This window comes from Herpailurus yagouaroundi, unplaced genomic scaffold (genome assembly GCF_014898765.1).
Source record: "Herpailurus yagouaroundi ecotype Mexico unplaced genomic scaffold, PumYag 191, whole genome shotgun sequence".
Lineage (NCBI taxonomy): Eukaryota > Metazoa > Chordata > Mammalia > Carnivora > Felidae > Herpailurus > Herpailurus yagouaroundi.
This window is the reverse complement of record NW_024412422.1, coordinates 11,094,190-11,110,473: the sequence shown is the minus strand read 5'-3', so window position 1 is coordinate 11,110,473 and position 16,284 is coordinate 11,094,190. Positions and strand designations below refer to the sequence as shown.

The following is a 16,284-nucleotide window of genomic DNA, read 5'->3' as shown; positions in this document are numbered from 1 at the left end:
ATTTATTTTTGGGACAGAGAGAGACAGAGCATGAACGGGGGAGGGGCAGAGAGAGAGGGAGACACAGAATCGGAAACAGGCTCCAGGCTCTGAGCCATCAGCCCAGAGCCCGACGCGGGGCTCGAACTCACGGACCGCGAGATCGTGACCTGGCTGAAGTCGGACGCTTAACCGACTGCGCCACCCAGGCGCCCCAAGCTCTGTGGATTTTAAAAGCTCCTGAAGTCAAGCCGCACTGATTTTCACCAGATACTATGGGGACTTGTCTTCCCAATGTTAGACCCCAGTGCCGGGCGTGCCTGGTGTAGGATCTGATCTCTCGTTTTTGCTTCTCCGTGCTTGTGGTGTCCCTCTGTTTGTGGGAGTCTCGCCAGGGGTTTGGTGCCCGTGTCTCTGCCCTTCCTGCCCTTTTCAGTATGGCCTCCTCTTTATGACAAACTGTGGAAGGTCTGTTCTACCAGTCTTCAGGTCGTTTTCAGAGTTAGTTGAATAGATGTAGCTGTTCTCTTGCTATGTCTGTGGGACAGGGTGAGCTCAGGATCCTCCTACTCCGCCGTCTTCCTGACTCCCCACGTTGGTTGATAATAATGAAGAAGAGAATATTGTTAGATACCATGTTATGCTCTGGACTCAGACTGCCTGCCACCCGTTAGTGCTGACTTGGGCAGGTTCATTCATTCAACAGACATTTCCTGAGCACTCCCAGTTCCAATAAACAAAACAGACAGGAATCCCTGCCTGTGGGAAGTTTGTGGCCTGGATGGTGGAGACAGACACATAAGGGAAATGCATAATGTGGCCAAGGCAATCAGTGCTGTGGAGAAAAATACGGCAGGGAACAGGGCGATATGGAGGGTGGTACAGAGCTGAGCTCTGTACCTCAGCTACCACACCTGTACAATGGGGTAAAAATCCCATCGACATCATAGATAGGGTTGCTGTGAGGATGAAGTGGGGTCATCCTGATACAGCCCTTAGCAAATGCCCGGCTCATGGCTCCCTGTGCCTCCATATTTATTTAGCCGTAAATAAAAGCTGTGAGAACAGTGATGCTGTTGAGCTTACAAGATAATGCGATGTCACTCCATTATGTGGGTGCTGTTGTAGTTGTAACTTGTTTTCTGAAGGGTTGAGTTAGGTTGTGGGAAAGCTGAAATGGGGGCTTGGGGTGAATTAAGTTTGTGTCTTCTATTCTTAGCTTCTTGACCACAACACTCAGGAACTAAAGGGAGAACTGACAAGGAAATTAAGAAAGGATCTCCCTATTATATAGAATTTTCTGATTACAATATTAATACATCCTCAGTACAAACAGTCAAACATTACAGAGGTCTATGAGGTAGAAACTCACTGGAAATATATATAGGCATGCACAGATGTTCATTGTCACATAGTTTATATGGGCAAAAAACTCAGGAAGCCAGCTTGCCATCCATAGGGAGGCAGATGAACAACATATGTTATAGTTACAGGGAGGAATAATTCAATGCATGTGCTAGTTACAGGAATTAGCTAGAGCTGTATGAATAATGGGCCTGAAAAACAATGAATGTTTCGGGGGGGGGAATGAAACTAATTAAAATTACCCCAAACTTTACATTGAATGTGAATAGACCTATCTCCATATAAAATGTATAAAAATGTACAGGAAGGAAAAGCTCATTGGTGTGAGGGCGGTGAGTGCCAGGGGTGAGGGGGTCGGGTGGGGGGGGGGAGGGGTGCTGCATAGGGAATTTGCTGGCAGGCAGTGACCGTAGGGAACTTTGGCTTTCTTTAAATATTTTGTTTCTTTAAAAGTAAGTAACCCGTAAGCAAACATAAAAAGAGAAAAGAAAGTGACAGGCCTCTGATTATCTCATACCTGCAGATAATCACTGCTAACAGGTAGAATATATACAGAATAGGAATTTGGTTTTCCTTGTTTTCCTTGGGAGATTCTTACATAATGAGCTAAAACCTGTGTTGGGGTAGGCAGTGGTTTGAAGTGGCTTTTATGCTGAATGAATCAAGTGAAATATCTCCACAGTGATCATACTGGTTTTATTGCTTGGGTAGGAGGTTTTACGATCTTTTGTAGAAATAATAGATTCAGGCAACCCAGAGAATTAGAGGATTTTACCAGACCTACCTAGATTCTTCTGCTTTTAACAACAGTTCTGTTATGAATGAATACAAATGCTTCTCATTACCTCCTGCCTCCCCAGAATCTGTGGGAACACACTGAGTTACAGGTGACTGGGCTCCAAGAAAGTTTATGGTACTGAGGTCAAGTTGAAAGGACAGGTATGTGTGTTGTGGACATGTGTACGTTTCCCCCGATTGAATAATCATGGTTACTGATCACTTAGGATCTTTCGGGCCCTGTGCTGAGGACACGTAACTACATTTTCACCTTTCATCCCTCCGGCAACTGTACGAACCAGGTATCGTAGTACCTCATCTTGCAGATGAGGAAACTGAGACTCAGGGAGGTCATGTTCACATTAAGTAGTAAGTATGAAACCAAGGTCCAACTCTGACATGCATGCCCTTAGCCACATGCTGTGCTGCCTCATGACCAGGCCCTGTGGTCAAACAAGGATGTAGATATTCACATCTTTGTAATATCTTGACTTGGAATATTTGAAATTAGGAGGGAGGTGCCGTGTTTGTGTTCACGTGTGTATACCCAGCACCTAGCACCGAAATCAGAATATAATTGCTGCTTAGTAAATATTTATTGAAGGCATGAATGGTTGCCATTTATGAAACTGTGTTTGTAATTTCGTGTTCCAGGAGCAAGGAATGGAAACGCAGTATTTCCACTTAGGGAGGGGTATTTTCAGAGCATTTGGGAATTAATGTGAATAAGGATGTGGAGACAGGCAGGGAGTGCTAAAATTGTCCAACAAGGGAAGTGATTGCAGCAAGATAGGGGTTTGCCAAATCATAAGCCCAAAGAATACCAACAAATTGAAACGATGCCTGCATGGCAGACAGTCCATAGTAGAACCAAGCCTCCCATCGTGGAAGTGGTGAAAAAAAAATCCAGGAACCCATAAGGAAAGACCCTGGGAGGGGCGCCTGGGTGGCTCAGTCGGTTAAGCATCTGACTTCGGTTCAGGTCATGATCTCACGATTTGTGAGTTTGAGCCCCACATCAGGCTCTGTGTTGACAGCTCAGAGCCTGGAGCCTGATTCAGATTCTGTGTCTCCCTCTTTCTCTCTCCCTTCCTCGCTCTCTGTCTCTCTCAAAAATAAATAAACATTTTTAAAAAAAATTAAAAAAAAAAAAAAAGACCCTGGGAGCTGAGGAGGGGAGGAGAGGGCTGGGATCAGGAGCCAGAATGTCTCCAGCAAGTCTAAGGGAGGTCGCTGCCCTTGACCTTAATTCTAAATTGACCCTGAGGTTTCTAGAGGATTATGTGGAGAAACGTGAATGTGTGTGGCATTCAGTGTTGGTCTTGAACTTATTTTCTCAGGATCTTGTAATAGAAAAGATAGCATCTGCTCTCTATCGGACATGAGTTACCTAACTGCCACTGAAAAGCAAATGCCAGCACGAGTCTCCCCAAGACAGAGAACCACCCCATCTGCTCCCTCACCCTTGGGGAAAGTAACATATACCAGGGATGCAGATTTCCCAGGTAACAGATCCCCAGTTCTTTCATCCATCAAAGCATCCTGTCTCCTTAAACTGGAGCTACTGAACACCATTTAACCTCTTACCGGAGACTTTGGGCAGATTATGACTGTCCACTGCCATGGGGTGGAGGTGGCTTTGAAATAGTGCTCTGTCTTCACCTTGGTTAAGCCTCTTCCCTGGGGTCCCACCTCTGCTGTCTCTGCCCCAACTTCTAGGCACTCACCACACCACCCAAGTTTCTGGATGCGGCCAAGGATCGTGTAATCCTCTAACTCAGCAGTTTTGGCGTCTGTAAAGTAATCTGTCCCAAGTTCACAAAGGTACACGTCCAAGGATGTTTGCTGCAGCAGCATCGTTGGGAATAGTGGAAACTGTCCTGAAAGTGCACGCGTAGGAAATGGTTATGTAAACTGTGGAGGAATGCTGTGTTGCTTAAAATAATGGAGCCATCTGGTTATGGAGTAATGTGAGAAAAGCAAGTTAAGAAATGGAGAGCCGATGATCTCCACACAGCATGGAGGCTCACACGTGTGTCCTGTACTCTCTGCACCCCTAACACCAGCACAGCCGCCTGCACACGGCAGGGGTGGGATCCAGAGCCCCCTCTGCTGTCCTGCCCCCTCACTCTGCAGCCACGGGGCCCTTTTGGTTCCTCCTATCCCCAAGCTCTTCCTTCAGGCGCCCCCCCTCAGGTGCCATCTGACTTCCTGGTCTGTTCCTCACTGTCGCCTGTTTGTTTCTGCTTCTCGCTTTGTCTGTGGGCTTGTAGATTGTGTCTCTCCTCCCCAGGACTTTTTAGCTCAAGGAGCCAGGATGCTTTTTCACTCAGTGCTCAGCATGGTGATGGCACTCTGTTAAAACTTTCGACTGCGTGGATGATGAATCCCAACTTACACAAAACGAAGGGAGATGTGTCTGTTAAAATGTGTAGAAAATAAAGCATGTTGGGGTGCCTGGGTGGCTCAGTTGGTTGGGCGGCCGACTTCGGCTCAGGTCATGATCTCGCAGTCTGTGAGTTCGAGCCCCGTGTCGGGCTCTGTGCTGACAGCTCAGAGCCTGGAGCCTGTTTCAGATTCTGTGTCTCCCTTTCTCTGACCCTCCCTCATTCATGCTCTGTCTCTCTCTGTCTCAAAAATAAATAAACGTTAAAAAAAAAAAGAAAAAAAAAAAAAGAAAATAAAGCTTGTTGATGGAAAAGCTCTATGAGTTTTGCCAGCAGTCCAGATTCAAAGTGTCAGCTCCTAATGTCACTGGGATATCACTCTGCATATTGCTCTGCTTCCAGAAACTCGCATAAGGAAATGTGAGCTGGGAGAGCCCCATCCCCCATCCCCACCCCCCAGGCTTAACAGTTAAGCCTGTTAGAGAAGTGAAGCTTTGGGTTTTGGGCCAGGAGGTTATGAAACATTTGGCCTGATGTCTGCCCTCATGCTTACATAAATGAAATTGCTGTGAGGCTCTCCTCACTTGAAGCAAAACTATGGCAGAGGCCCATCCGTCCCCGTTGGGGGGCAGGTCAGGGAGGCCACTGACGTCTGGCTCTAGGAGGAGGGAAATGGGAATTCTAAACAGAAGGAAGATTCTAGGTTCCTGCTAGGCAGATTCCGACTTATTTGATCAGTTAGAAGGCAGGATGGATTGTTGAAAATTCAACAGCGGAAAGTGACCCAGCAAATTCAGGGCTTTGAAAGGCAAACAGGTGCCAGGGAGTGGTCTTCCCAGGGTCCTAGTCTAAGATTCGGGGGACAGGGAGGAGGGGGTGAGGACTAGGAGAGCAGCTGACTGGCCCACTCTCTGCTCTCTACTTCCTGATCTTTGCAAAATGACAATTAAAACTTTTTCAGAACAAACTAATTTAGTATGTCGCGGTACAGGAAATAATACAAATCCCAAAAATCTTTAACCTGAGAGCACCACAGGATCTAGAGTAATGTTGCAGTGACTGCTGTGGTAAGATCCACTGTGTGCGGGCGGGCTCCTGGCTTAGGGGCTTTACACCCCTTGATGCATTTAATCCTCACATCCGCCCCCACACACCTTCTCCCCAGGGACCCATGAAGCAATCTGGAAGCCCAAGGTCACAGCAGATGAGGGGCAGAGCCGAGATTCGAGATTCTGTGTGGCTTAGAGGTTGGTGCATTTTACACCACCCAGAATAAAACCTCAAAATCAAACCTGCTGTTGGCCTGTATGTAAACCGTGAAGATGGAGATTAAGAAACAAGAGTTCTGGCCTCCTTGAAGGCAGACCTGGGCTCTGACTGGAGGAAGCCGGTTCTCAGGGAAGCACTTATGTAGGGCGTGGCCAGCCGTGGCCGTGTCCAACTTGAACTCACAGTCACCCAGAATTCTTTTTGCCACATCCCTTCCCTCCACTGGAAACTACCCATTGCCTGCTTCTCGGCAATAAAGGTCTCAATTCCCTCCAGATTAACGATCAACCAACTAATGCAAAACCAACCACACGAACATACTTCCAGAGACTCCAGCTGATGTTTACCTGTGTGCTCCTGCCAGATGCCAAGAGCCTCTTACTTAGGTGCACAGCTGCAGATTCCACCAAAAGACCAAATTTGAGCCTGGGAACGTGACCCCTGGTGGACCTTTCCTAACCGGCTCCTTCCTGCGCCCACTTCCACCGGCACCAGCATTGCACACTTAACTCCATGCGAAGCTCGGTACATATGCTTGAAGCCCTCACGTGCCTCGTGATGAGGGCCACTGCAATGATTCCCACTCTGCAGACGAGGAAGCAAAAGCAATGCCTTGCCCCGTGCGACACAACAAGGATCAAAAGAGCCCGGATTCAGGGCGCCTGGGTGGCTCAGTCGGTTGAGTGCCCGACTTCGGCTCAGGTCATGATCTCACCGTTCCTGAGTTTGAGCCCGGCACCAGGCTCTGTGCTGACAGCTCAGAGCCTGGAACCTGTTTCAGATTCTATGTCTCCCTCTCTGTCTGTGCCCTTCCCCCGCTCATGCTCTGTCTCTCTCCCTCAAAAAAAAAAAAAAAAAAAAAAAAAAAAATTAAAAAAAAAGTTAAAAAAAAAAAGAGCCCGGATTCATCTGGTGCTCGTCCTGACCCTGCTCTTGACCACAAGGTTGGGCCAGACCTCCCCGGAGCCCTGCTAGTCCTGAAATCTCTGGCCCTGGCATGAACCAGACTCCACGCTTTGCTTGGTGGCCTGGTCTCGTTTGTGGTCCTGGACTGTGGCCCAGAGTAACTGGAGATGACTCCCCAGGGTCCTAAGCCAGGCCATTTTGGGATGCTGGGGCCAAGGAGAGCCCTTGAGGAAGGAAGGCACAGTGGCCTTGGACTGACTGTCACCCTGACTGTGACATTTACGCAGTCCTGGGAAAGTGACAAAATACCCCCTCCCCTCACCACACCAGTTTCCCCAGCGTGCAGGAGAACAGCTTGCTGTGAGATTTCTTCCCTGTTATCCCCTGAGGCCATCAGCTGGCTCTTAGAAGCAGAGAGAAAATTCTGGCACTTAATTAAGCAGCTTTGGGCAAGGTCCTTTCTCTGAGTGAATGGAGAGGCTTCCATCTCCCTGCCATTGACTTCATAAAACCATGTGGTCTTTCTCCACTTGGTTGCTGTTAGACCTCCCAACAGGGAAAACAGAAAACAGCGGCTGCTGCCAGGCGCTGAACTGAGGGCTTCGCAGGACCCACACTCCTTCTCTGACCCCATTTCCTAGCACTTCTTCTTGGTTCACCAGTAACTCTGGCCACTTTTGTTTTTTCTCAAATGCACCAGACTAATTCCTACCCCAGGGCCTTTGCACTTGCAGTTCCTACCGCCTGGACTGCTTATCCTCCCATTCTTCCTGTGGCTGGCTCCTTTTCATCAGTCAGGGCTCCAGTGAAATATCTGCTCCTCAGACCCACCCGACCATCCCAGCCGAAGTTCCCTATCTTCCCCCACTTCAGGACCCTCTCTGTATCCTCATTTTCTCCTGTGCACCTACCACTGCAATCTGAGGTTGCCTTGTGTATCTGATTGCTTCTCTACTGTCTGTGCCCACCAGAACACCAGCTCCCGTGAGAGAGAGGTCCTTACTGGGTTGGGTTTCCACTGTGTCCTCAGCCTTAGAGCAGGGCCCGTTGTTGGTGTTCACTAAATATTTACTGAATAACAGCCCTGTGCTGTAGTGTGGTAGAGGAAACATGGTTGCAGATTCTTTGCTGCTCCTCTCAAGGTGAAGGCTCCTTCCCCTCCCCAAGGTCCGGACTGGGCCTGTGACTCACACTGCCCAGTGGAGTTTGGTGGCAGAAACAAGGCCTTGTGAGCGCAGAGCCCTCCTGCACACCCAGTCCCGGGTACCTTTGCCCTGCAAGCCCCTACATGAGCCCAGCTGAGCCCTGTGCCGCTGAGCGCAGTCAGTGGGCATGACTGTAAGAAAATAACAAGTCGTGTGAGCCACTTGAGTTGTGAGATGTGACCCAACAATGGAGACAGATAATTGATAAGGTAGGAGTTCATTCCCTTCATTTCCCAGATCAGGGAAACCAAGGCCAAGAACTCACCCCAAGTCCCTTGGCAGAGTGGGCATTCCAACTTGGTGGTCCCCAAGGCTGAGCTTTAAACCTCATGCCACATCACTCTGAGAGGCTAATTCAGGTTTGTTCTGATGTTTTTGTTTTTTTTAAATTGCTGGTTCTCAGCACTGGGTTGAGAGCTGGTCCTGAGAACTTTCTTCCTTCTCTCTGTAGATCTTCATAAACAATGAGTGGCACGATGCTGTCAGCAGGAAAACATTCCCCACCGTCAATCCATCCACTGGAGAAGTCATCTGTCAGGTAGCTGAAGGAGACAAGGTGAGAATTGGTGACTTACCCTCAGGGCATGGGTGGGCAAGGATGGCTTATTATTTTTAAGTTAGACAGCAAGCAAACAGGGTCAAGGAGCAGAGGCAGAGAGAGAGAGGGAGAGAGAGAGAGAGGCAGAGGGAGAGAGAGTCTCAAGCAGGCTCCACACTCAGCGCAGAGCTCAACGCAGGGCTCAATCCCATAACCCTGGGTTCATTACCCGAGCCAAAACCAAGAGCTGGATGCTCAACCAACTGAGCCACCCAGGCATCCCTAAGTATGTTTAATATTAATGAAAACCATGCTCCCAGCCTCCTGATATACATTTCCCTATACGAAAAATGCTAGCTGTGTTATTTTACAGCTTCCCCAAGAAGGGGGAAGCTGGTTAAACCTTCACTTGGGGGACACCGCCAGTCATCTCAGAAGGGATGGTTATTGGCTGGGCTTGCTTTCTTAGCAGGAGGGGGGAAATGATCAAATTCTAAGCACTGGCCCCTGAATGACTCTCTCCAGAACACTTTTGTGGACTCTGAAATGAAAATACAGAAACGGTTGGGGTGCCTGGGTAGCTCAGTCAGTTAAGCATCTGACTCTTGGTTTTGGCTCAAGTCATGATCTCACGGTTTGTGAGTTTGAGTCCCACATCGGGCTCTGTGCTGATAGCACGGAGCCTGCTTGGGATGCTCTCTCTCCCTCTCTCTCTGCCTCTCTCCCACTCTCAAGGTAAAAAAACATTAACAAAAAATGAAGATACAGATCTAAAATATTTATATACTCTCTTAAAAAAGAAAATACAGAAACGGAAACTGTCAGGGTCCTCATTTCCTCCATGACTTCTGGAAGGGAGAATCTGAAGCTTGTCAGGCAGAGAGCCCTCCGTGGTGGGGAGGCACTGTTTGGGGCAGGTTTCCACACAGGCATTGACTGAAGCCCCCTGGGTGTTGCTTGGCAGCAGGGTGCGTGGTAATTGGAGGCAGTTTTCACCGAGAAGGCCTGAGCTGCCCTGGTGGGTGTTTTCCAGGAAGATGTAGACAAGGCAGTAAAGGCTGCCCGGGACGCCTTCCAGTGGGGCTCACCCTGGCGCCGCATGGACGCATCCGATAGGGGCCGCCTGCTGAACCGCCTGGCTGATCTGATTGAGCGGGACCGGACCTACCTGGCAGTGAGTTCTCAGCCCCCTCCTCTCTCATCCCACATGGTGAATGGGCTTCTCACGGACAGCTGGGAAGGGGGTTGCATTGCTGACATGTAACTGGTCAGAATGGCATAGGCTGGACACCTTTGGGACACACCCCTGTACCACCCCTGTACCAACCAGACTCTCGGTGTCTCCTATGATGGCTAAGAAAGGAGGAGACTGGGAGAGGGAGAGGGGAGCCACAGGGGAGCCTTCCCAGAGACCCCCAGGGATGGACACTGTTCTCACAGCCCCTCCGTATGTCAGGCCTTCTTTCTGGCTGCCAGAAGCAGAAGAAACCAGAAGGCAACATCCTTGCCTCTCCCCAATCCAATCTGCAAAGAGCAGCCAAAGTGAACCTTCTAGAAAGTAAATTATACCATGGTCTCAAGCCTTCCATGGCATCCTCTATATCCTTAGGATAAACTCCTGTTCTCTCAACGTGGTCTATAAGGCCCTGCCAGGTCTGACTCCGTCTCCCAACTCATGCCGGACTATGCCCCCCGCCCCCCCACCCCGCCGCCTACAGCTCAGCTCACCAGCCATCCCTCAACTTCCCGACTGCTAGGCTTCTTTGAGGCATCAGGGCCTTTGCACATGCTGTTCCTTCTGCTTGGGGTGCTCTTCCCTTTGTCATCAGTTGTACCTTTCCCTTTGCCTAGTTACCTCCTACATGTCCTTCCAGTTTCACCCTAAAGGGTGCTTCTCAGACTGGGCTGGGCAGGCTGGTTTCCCCTTTCTAGCTCGTGATTGATGATTCGCACCATTACCCACTGGCACCCTGCTCTCTCAGCTCCCATGTGAGTCTCTTGTTCCCAGCAAGGGCTCAGATGTGGCTTACAGCAGAACCTGGAAACGTGTGCTTGTTGGTGCACCATACCCTCCCCACCCCTCACTTTCCTGTCTTTGGAGAGGGAGAGGCGATGGGCCAGAAATGCCACGGCATTCCATGGCACGAAGTGGCCGTCAGCCCTGATCCATGCTGAGCTTCAGCGCTGGTCGTCCCCTACCACGAGTGCTATAAGGCAGTCCTGTGCCTGCAGTTCTGTGCTCGTCGTTCTCTCTTCTCAGGCCTTGGAGACGCTGGATAACGGCAAGCCCTACGTCATCTCCTACCTGGTGGATTTGGACATGGTCCTTAAATGCCTCCGGTACGGGCTCGGGCTTCCTGTTCTTTGCTCTGGCTGTGCCACAGGGGAGCAAGTGTTGCGGGGGGAGAAATAGAATGATAATGTGTAAAAGGATCACAGGAGTTGGAGAAACATGTTCTATGAGACTCTGTCTTATGAGAAAATCCCTCGATTTCAAAACTGTAATTTACTCATAAGCATTTTCTCTTCCTTCTTGAGGCAGTTTTGGTAATTTGTACGTTAGTTGGAATTTGCCCATTTTATGTAGGTGATCTTGTCTGTTGGCTACAGTTGTTCACATTCTCTTACACATTCTCTTATCTGGCGATGTCCCTGCTTTCATTTGTGATTTCAGTTGTTTGTGTCTTCTACCTTTTTTTCTTAGTCTAGCAAATGCTTTGTCATTTTGGTGACTTCTGGAAAGAACCCACTTTTGGTTTTGTTGATTTCCTCTGTTGTTTTCCTGTTCTCGATTTCATCTGTCTCTGTTCTGGTCTTTATTATTTCCTTCTTGCTGGCTTTGGGTTTAGTTTAATCAAACATCCTAATGACCAAGAAATGCAGGCTGAGGAATAAGAGCTTTGTGAGGGTCCTTTGCGTTGTAGCTTAACAAGTAGACTCAAGAGAGTTGGGGGTCTTGAATCCAGAAGGTCGCTGAGCATCACCACGGCGCATCTTGGCCCTCTTGCTTCATCCTTCTCTCGATTACCTCTCACCTCCTTCGGGGCCAGTCTGTGTGCTGGAGGCCGGCTTTCCGCACCTGGGCTTGCTTCCGTATGCGTGATCCTACCAGACTACACCGCAGTCCCTTAGTCCAAATGCCGAATTCCTGCCAAGTGCCAAAGTCTAATGCCAGACTCAGGGGCCAGATGCCACCCTGATTGGCTGGCCTTGAATCTGATCAGTTGTGGTCCGGGTAGACAGATCATTGTGCACGGGGGGACTGCTCCCCCTATGACGCTGGGGACAAAGAGGGGAAGAAGCAGTGCCAGAAAAGTGGGGGTTGTACAACATGATGGGTTCTCAACCAGGGTAGTCACATCTCCCAGGTGACAGCTGGCAATGTCTGGAGACATTTTTGGTTGTCACAGCATGGGGGGAAGGGTGCTACTGGCATCTAGCACGCAGCGGCCAGGGATGCTGCTAAAAATCCTACAGTGCACAGCACAGCCTGCACATCAAAGAATTTTCCAGTCCCAAATGACAGGAGTGGCAAGATTAGAACACTCTGCAAGGGTGTCCCAGAGAGAGCAGCCTGCTGAAGCTTGGGCAGAGTCCCATGCCTTCCTGATTTTAGGAATATGCCTTTGTGCTGATTAAGTAACCGTTCTGAGGCCTGAAAACCCACGTAATACAGGCTAGTGGGAAGGGAGCGGCCGTGCCTTCCCTTGTATAGATTGGTAACTCCCTGGCTGCCTTTCTCCCCAGGTTCACAGACCTGTGTTCAAAGCCAGGTCAGCCTGGGGCTCAGATTCTCCCTGGCAGTCACATTTATTTCAAAACTCTTCCTGTTACCGCACATTCCATCTTTCCCCTTCTCTCTCGTTTTTCCTACTGCCCTGAAAACTTAATCATTATGTACTGGAAACACACTGCTCCTTTCTCCCCCGCTCTAATCTGCTGGGCTTTTCTGTCCCCTGTGTCCCTGTGCATCTAGGTGGTAAACTTTCCAAGGGGTTGGGCCAGTTGAGGATTTGTTTCTGGTGGCTGTTCCCCCAGCCTTAGTTTGGGGCTCTGCATACAGGAAGTACCAGCTGTTGGATAGGTTTGCACTTCTCTACCAGACTCAGTCCATGGCTCTCATGCTAATCTGTGGTGCTGGGCTGGTTTATTTCTTAAAAATACAGATTCCTGGGACTCCCCAGTGCTCCAGATTGAGTAGGTTGGAAGTGGGTGCCGGGAATGTGGTGTTTTTCACAAGCAACCTAGGTGATTCTGAGGTTTAGAGGTTAGTTACCCAGAGTGGATTACTGTGCCCCTTGAAGCTATTTAAGTGTTTCTGGAAATAAGCCAAGAGTAAGAGCAATTACCAGAAAGACTTAATTGGGTCTGAATCTTCTCTTTCTGCCAGGGTTCACAGGGGTCCCTGACTGTCATTGATTAAGCTTGGATTTTTCTTTTTTTTTAAAGTTATTATGCTGGCTGGGCTGATAAGTACCATGGGAAAACCATTCCCATCGATGGGGACTTCTTCAGTTATACCCGCCATGAACCTGTCGGGGTGTGCGGGCAGATCATTCCGGTGAGTGCCAGCTTCATAATAAACAAATGAAGGTTTATCAGGAATGCCTTGAGATGCAGCGATCCCAACAGGCTAATTACAAAGGCGGGGGGGGTGTCTGCGGGGTGATGTCAGAGGGTGGCCTGGGTGGTGGCTAAGAACACAGGCTTTAAAAAGCCAACCAGCACTGCCATCCGTGGCAAATCCTTTATCCCAAGACTCGGTTTCCTTACCTGAAAAGCGGAAGGGACACTCAGCACAGAGCCTAGTATGGAGAAAGCTCTAACAAGCATGAGTCACTGTGTTCTGGTCCACCTGCTGTGTCCATCCGTCTGAAACTCACAATTGAGTCGTGGGGGTAGCTCCAGGGGCTCAGAGATGCCAGTGCTGCTTCCATGACCTGGGCTGCCGCTTTCATGGGCCACTGCAGCCCTCAGCTGAGGTTCCAGGAGCGGCTGTTTTTTCTTGCAGTGGAACTTCCCGCTCCTGATGCAAGCCTGGAAACTGGGCCCAGCCCTGGCGACCGGAAACGTGGTTGTGATGAAGGTGGCTGAGCAGACTCCACTCACCGCCCTCTACGTGGCCAACCTCATTAAGGAGGTGTGTGGTTTGTGTCTGTCTTGACCTCTGAATGCCCTTGTACAGACTTGCTCCTGGGGGGGGGGGGAGGGGGCTTAGGAGGGCGGGTATTTGTAGAGCAGGGACCAAGCCCTCCTCAACCCCCACACCTCATCACAGATCAGCCAGAATGGCCCCTCTCACCTTATATCTACGATAGTTTCACTGCCAGACCCCTTTGAAGAATGAAAATTTTTCTAAGTGAATGCCACTGAGAAGAGGCAACAGCCACAGGGAACCCCCAATAGCAGGTTCTCTGCCATGCCATTTGGAATTCCTGAGCAGTACCCCACAAGACTGGCATCTGCTTACTCGGGTACCAGGCAGGCTGCTTTAGTCTCTCTGGGAGGGGTGTTTGTCTTTCTGTCCAAACCCTTTGGAGCAGGAGAATGATTCCAAGTGTCCCTGGCTGTTTGCATACAGGCTGGCTTTCCCCCTGGTGTGGTCAATATTATCCCTGGATTTGGCCCCACAGCTGGAGCTGCCATCGCCTCCCATCAGGATGTGGACAAAGTAGCCTTCACGGGCTCCACTGAGGTAAGACATCACCAGGATCTCAAGCGTGTGGTACATTTGACCCAAGTTCCCACTGTCCTCAAGGATGTAGCATTGAAGATTAGCCTCTGGGTGATGCATGGTGGGGGCTCCCCCAAGACTGCCTCTGAGTAGCTTGAGCGAGGGCAGTGACTGTCAGAGTGGAGCCTTTCATGGGTTGGTTGACGCTCTGGATGCTGTTTCAGGGCCAGCATCATGCATGGAATAAAGAGGCCGAATTCGTGACTGCCTGCCCAGCCCCTCAGCTGTGTCAGGCTCCTTGACCAGCACTGCCCTGACAGTTACAGAGCATGGGCTTCAGAAAGACAGGAGTTCCAATCCCAGCCTCACCATTGTGACATGGGGTGATTCACTGAATGTCTTTGGGGCTCCATTTGTTGTCTTTGAAATGAGGATGGCAATATCTAGGCGGTAGAGGCGGTTTGTATGGTGTAGTGGGAAAGATGATGTGCTTCAGAGTCTTACTGTTCCAGTAGCACTTGCCAGCTGTGTGACCGTGGGCAAGTCACTTAGTCTCCCACAGCCTCCGCCTCATCTCCTAGGATGGGAACCAGTAAGATGAAGTTTATCAAGTGCTGGGCAAAGGTCTGGCTCAGAGCAAGTGCTCAATAAGTGAATGAATGAATGAATGAATGAATGAATGAATGAGCAAGGGGATTATGCTGCTCTGTGCCAGGCCCTGGAGAAGCAGGGTGTCTGGGGATTCCCTACACATCATCTCCTTCGAAGCAGCGACAGAATTCCTTCTAAAGAGGAACTTTTTCCTCTCCTTGAATTCTTGGGAGGGTTCAGTGCATGACTTCAGAGAAGGCACACTGAATAATGTAATGAACATGCTCTTCAGACAGTTCCCCCTGAGAAAAAGACACCTTCAAATATTCAGTCTGTACGCAGTGATGGCAATGCCGGGAGGGCAGAAATGATGCCGAGGTAATACAGTCCCAGTTCTTTGTTTGCTTTGTTAGTGCCTACATTTATGCCTCAATCTTGAGAATCTTGCAGAGGGGACGGTTTCCTGACAGAGATGCATGTGTTCATTCAAATAGGTTCAGGGCGGCTTTGTGCCAGGCTCTGGGAATAAGGAGGTGAGAAGTATCTCACCCTTGCCCTCACAGAGTATGCCATGGGCTGGGGGACCACCCTCACAACACTGTGGGAAGGAGACAGGATAATGGTTCGAACTGGTGATGGATTCACGCTGCCTGAGTATGAGTTCTAATGCCACATTTACCACTTAGGGCAAGTGACTTGACCACTCTGAGCCGCAGTGCCCACATTTCTAAATCAAGGAAAAGAGTCCTGTCTATCTTTGAGGTCACTGCGAGGATTGAACTTACAAACACAAAGCACTCGGCACAGTGTCTGGTTTGTAGGCAGTGCTCAGCATGTAGAAGCCACACAGTAGTGACTCTGCTCATGTGGTCACAGTCACTGTCATCTTAGGAGCTCAGAGGCATGGGGCAGCAGGGGTAAGTGAATAGATTTGGTGAAATTCTCCTGGTCTCTTGTAATCCAGCTGCTCCCTCAAGTTGTGGGATCCTTCGGCCTGTGTCCAGGAGAGCATGTGGTTCTTTTTTTCCTGCTATTGAGAGCTTGTCTGGGTCTCTGCTTCCGCACAGGTTGGCCACCTGATCCAGATTGCTGCAGGGAGCAGTAACCTCAAGAGAGTGACCCTGGAGCTGGGGGGAAAGAGCCCCAATATCATTATGTCAGATGCAGACAGTAAGTCTTCTGGGAGGAGGAGGTGTGGGGTGAAGGCAGCCGCTGGCTGCCCATACTGTGGTTCCAGTCACTTCTATGAGCGTCAGCACCCACTGGACTCGGTTTCTGGCCCCCGGGCCTCAGGATCAAAGTCAGAGTCTACAGTGTGGCCCTCCAGCCCGCATGACCCGGTTTCTCCCTGGCGTCTCCCCTCTTTGCTCCGTCACCCAGCCGAGCTGGGCTGCTCCGTTTCCAACCCTACTGCACACTTTCTCTTGGGCCAGACTGCTCTTCCTCCATTTCTTCCCTTTTCCTGGTCCTGCCTGGCGCCCCAATTTGCCTTCCCCGAGTGCTGTAGGCTGGCTGGGTCAGTCCTCCCACCGCCCTCGTCTGTTACCACGGAGGGCTGTGACTGCCACTCTTTCTGTGACTGTGTGCTGGGTG

At 50.0% G+C, this 16,284-nt stretch overlaps 1 protein-coding gene across 1 annotated transcript in view; it reads left to right on the top strand.

Annotated features, from left to right (window-relative positions):
* Positions 1–16,284, top strand: part of ALDH2 (aldehyde dehydrogenase 2 family member) — a 28,391-nt gene that overhangs the window by 3,643 nt on the left and 8,464 nt on the right. The window contains exons 2-8 of the mRNA XM_040443848.1: positions 8,340–8,444; positions 9,460–9,600; positions 10,687–10,766; positions 12,876–12,987; positions 13,438–13,566; positions 14,008–14,121; positions 15,759–15,861. Of these exons, the coding sequence (XP_040299782.1) occupies positions 8,340–8,444; positions 9,460–9,600; positions 10,687–10,766; positions 12,876–12,987; positions 13,438–13,566; positions 14,008–14,121; positions 15,759–15,861 (784 nt within the window). The remainder of the gene's footprint in view (positions 1–8,339; positions 8,445–9,459; positions 9,601–10,686; positions 10,767–12,875; positions 12,988–13,437; positions 13,567–14,007; positions 14,122–15,758; positions 15,862–16,284) is intronic.